Source organism: Otolemur garnettii, unplaced genomic scaffold (assembly GCF_000181295.1).
Source record: "Otolemur garnettii isolate 467f Iridium unplaced genomic scaffold, OtoGar3 scaffold00017, whole genome shotgun sequence".
Classification (NCBI taxonomy): Eukaryota; Metazoa; Chordata; class Mammalia; order Primates; family Galagidae; genus Otolemur; species Otolemur garnettii.
In genome coordinates, this window is record NW_003852412.1 from 5,332,495 (window position 1) to 5,336,536 (window position 4,042).

The 4,042-nt window shown below is 43.0% G+C and overlaps 1 protein-coding gene across 1 annotated transcript in view; it reads left to right on the top strand.

Moving 5' to 3' along the window:
- Positions 1-7: 7 nt before the first annotated feature.
- CCNB1 (cyclin B1) overlaps positions 8-4,042 on the top strand; it is an 11,842-nt gene continuing 7,807 nt past the window's right edge. The window contains exons 1-3 of the mRNA XM_012802782.2: positions 8-167; positions 259-411; positions 2,680-2,862. Coding sequence (XP_012658236.1) covers positions 30-167; positions 259-411; positions 2,680-2,862 — 474 coding nt within the window. The 5' untranslated portion in view covers positions 8-29. The remainder of the gene's footprint in view (positions 168-258; positions 412-2,679; positions 2,863-4,042) is intronic.

Consider the following 4,042-nt stretch of genomic DNA (forward strand, 5'->3'; position numbering starts at 1 on the left):
TGAAAATTAATGCTGAAAATAAGGCGAAGATGAGTATGGCGGGTGCAAAGCGTGTGCCAATGGCCACTGCTGCAGCCACCAAGCCAGGACTGAGGCCAAGGACAGCTCTTGGAGACATTGGTAACAAAGTCACTGAACAGGTGCCTGCCAAAATGCCTCTGAAAAAGGTAACTTATCTTACCCAACTTCTCTTTAAGAGGGTACCTTCAAACTGTCATCCTTGATGCAGAAACATTCCATTTTCTGTTTCATCTACAGGAAGCAAAAACTTTACCTACTGGAAAAGTTATTGCTAAGAAACTATCAAAACCTCTGGAAAAGGTGCCTGAGCCTGTTCCTGTGCCTGAGCCAGAGCAAGAGCCAGAACCTGAGCCTGTTAAAAAGGAAAAACTTTCACCTGAGCCAATTCTGGTAAATGTATTTTAACACTGTTGATTTTTTCCTCATTTCACTGATGCATGCAACAGCATTTGCATTAAGTAATTATAATATTATTAGAATGCTTAGCAGAGGTACATAGATTAGCTTGAGGTAGAGAGTATATGGTAGGATTAACTGAGTTAATGGATGTACCTCTACTTTTATAAGTTAGGGTCACACAACTAAGTGCACATGCAGGATTCACGCCCAAACAGACTGGCTTCAAAATCTATGCTTTTTACAGTTTTTGGCTGGGTTTGAACCCGCCACCTCTGGCATATGGAGCCAGCACCCCACTCCTTTGAGCCACAGGTGCTGTGCCAAAATCTATGCTTTTATTTTTTGGCAGTTTTTGGCTGGGGCTGAACCCACCACCTCTGGCATATGGGGCCGGCACCCTACTCTTTGAGCCACAGGTGCCGCCCAAAATCTATGCTTTTAATTGCATTCTTATATTGCCTCCTGCTACCTGAACTGGAGGTTTTGTTGCCCATTATTGATTGAAACATAGAATGTTCTTTTGAATCTTTTAATTCCCATGTGTGGCCACTAAGTAAGCCTATAACATTGGAATATATAAAGGAGTGAAGCAGAAAGAATGGAGCTCTTCAGATAGTGGGAAAGAAGATGAGTCAATAGCCTCAAAATTCAAGAACTTTTGCTGTTTATAGCCAGGTGCACATTTGAACCACCACCTCAGGTACCTGGGGCCAGCACCCTACTTCTTTGAGCCACAGGCACCGCCCAAAATTCAAGAACTTGCATTAACTATCATGTAAATATACCCTGTTCTGTGAATGAAAGGCCATGTAAAGGGGCTGCATTGAAATTGCAATTAATGCTGGGTAGCGCCTGTGGCTCAAAGGAGTAAGACTCTAGCCCCATATCCTGGGGGGTCCGGAGGTTGCTGGTTCAAACCCAGCCCCAGCCAAAAACTGCCAAAAAGAAAGAAATTGTAATTCATTCTGAAACTCTAGTTAAGAGTAAGAGATTAAGTTATTGCTTTGATGTTGAATTTCTGGGCATAGCACATGAAACATGGATCCTGCATAGACTGTAACTGGGCATATCAAACTAATGATTTCCTACAAGCTCCCATGCTGGTGTATGCCTTTACTTTCTCCCATGAAGAATGCCTTCCCCATCCTGTCTTTCATTTAGCTAATAACTTTTTCATCTTTCGAAATAGCTCAAGGATCAACACCTGAAACTTTTCTTAACTTTCTCCATTCCCACTCCTGTTCCTGGAATCAATCTCATTAATTACTTACTCTTAGTAACTAGTACATAGTTTGACCTGAAGAAGGTGCTTAATAAATGTTAGAACTGTAGAGTAAATGGAGCTTGAAAGAAATAGTTAATGGTAGTGAAGTCAGTTAATCCTTGGTAGTTCAACAAAAAATTCATGTTCCAAGTAGTGATAAGTCCATGTTTGGCAATAAAGACTTGGCTCGGTGCCTGTGGCTAAGGCACCAGCCACATACACCTAAGGTGGCAGGTTCGAATCCAGCCCAGGCCCACCAAACAATGACAGCTACAACCAAAAATAGTCGGGTGTTGTGGTGGGCGCCTATGGTCCCAGCTACTTAGGAGGCTGAGGCAGGAGACTCACTTGAGCCCAAGAGTTGGAAGTTGCTGTGAGCTATGATGCCATGGCACTACGCAGGGTAACAACTTTTAAGACTCTGTCTCAAAAGGAAAGAGCAACATTGAATTGTCATTCATTTGGATTAATTCACATGTTGCTGATAAACTGATTACCTGTTTACTTTGGAGGCAAGTCTGGAATGTGCATTTCTTTGTTTCTGTTTTACCCATTACCATTCAGGTTCCACCAACTTTGACTGGCTCAGTAAGTAGGAATTTCACTTTTTTTAATATTCATTACTTTTCTATGCAGCAGAATGGTTTTTTCTTTTTTTTGAGACAGAGCCTCAAGCTGTCCCCCCTGGGTAGAGTGCTGTGGCATCACAGCTCACGGCAGCCTCCAACTCCTAGGCTCAAGTAAGTCTCCTGCTTCAGCCTCCCAAGTAGCTGGGACCACAGGCGCCTGCCACAACGCCCAGCTATTTTTGGTTGCAGCCGTCATTGTTGTTTGGCGGGCCTGGGCTGGATTTGAACCCACCACCTTAGGTGTATGTGGCTGGCACCTTAGCCACCTGAGCCATAGGCACGGAGCACTAATAATATGGCTTTCATTTCCAAACTATAGTATGTACTTCTCTTTGCTATTGTTTCAAGAAGTCTCTCTGTTTCAAGGTTGATACTCCCTCTGCAAGTCCAATGGAAACATCTGGATGTGCCCCTGCAGAAGAATATCTGTGTCAGGCTTTCTCTGATGTAATTCTTGCAGTGAATGACGTGGATGCAGAGGATGGAGCTGATCCAAACCTATGTAGTGAATATGTGAAAGATATTTATGCTTATCTGAGACAACTTGAGGTCAGTATTATTATTAAAGCCTGTGTTTTTTTCTAAACTGCATCTAACTTTATTAAAGATTTTTCTCTTCAGTTTCAGTAATTTAAGCAGGATGTGAGTAGCATTTAATAGACGGCACTTTGAAATTCTTCATAGAATGCCAAAACTGAAAAAGTCAATAAGCAAACCAACATTTGTTTGCCACTTTAAACAGGAAAGTTCAAAGGTGAAGTAGATACTGCTGGGCATGACGGCTCATGCCTATGATCTCAGCATTCTTGGAGACCAAGGCATGAGGATCACTTGAGACCAGGACTTTAAGATCAGTCTGGGTGATCCCAAAAGACATAGCTATAAGGAAGAGAAAAATTAGTTGCTTATGGTGGTGCATTCCTGTATTCCTAGCTACTTAGGAGACTGAGACAGGAGAATTGCTTGAGCTCAGGAGTTGGAGGTTGCAGTGAGCTATTAAGTGCCCTCTGGGTTGAACGATAGTGAGACCCTGTGTCAAAAAAAAAAAAAAAACCGGGAATGGTGGCTCACGCTTATAATCTCAGCACTCTGGGAGGCCAAGGCAGGTGGACTGCCTGAGCTCAGGAGTTCGAGACCAGTCTAAGTAGAAAGGAGACCCTCTCTACAACGTATCAGGTGCCTGTAGTCCAGCTACTGGGGAGTTTGAAGTTGCTGTGAACTGTGGTGACAACATGGGACTCTACCAACAGGTAGAAAAATAAGACTCTATCTCAAAAAAAAGGTTATTAGAGTAGATATTACTATGGCTCTTGGCTAAAAGAAAGTCCACAGATTGAATGGTTGGTGCGTGTGTGTGTGTGTGTGTGTGTGTGTGTGTATCCCTATCACAGTTTAGAGTGGGTTAGTCCCTGTGTCCCTATGGTTGATGTGCATGCAGTTGTGGGGAAAGTGTTGTTTGTGCCCAAAGGGAATCCACTCTAAAGTTTTTGGTTTTCTTTAATTACACTCACACCCCAATAAGGAAGCATTCTATATGGCAACATAAAGTATACAGTTTCCAGATTTACCCCGTTTCTAATATATTGTCATATATCATCATCAGTGTCTTGCCTGGTCCTTTTTGGCCCCTCTATTTTTTTTGAGACAGAGCCTCAAGCTATCCCCCTGGGTAGACTGCTGTGGCATCACAGCTCACAGCAACCTCCAACTCCTGGGCTCAAGCGAGTCT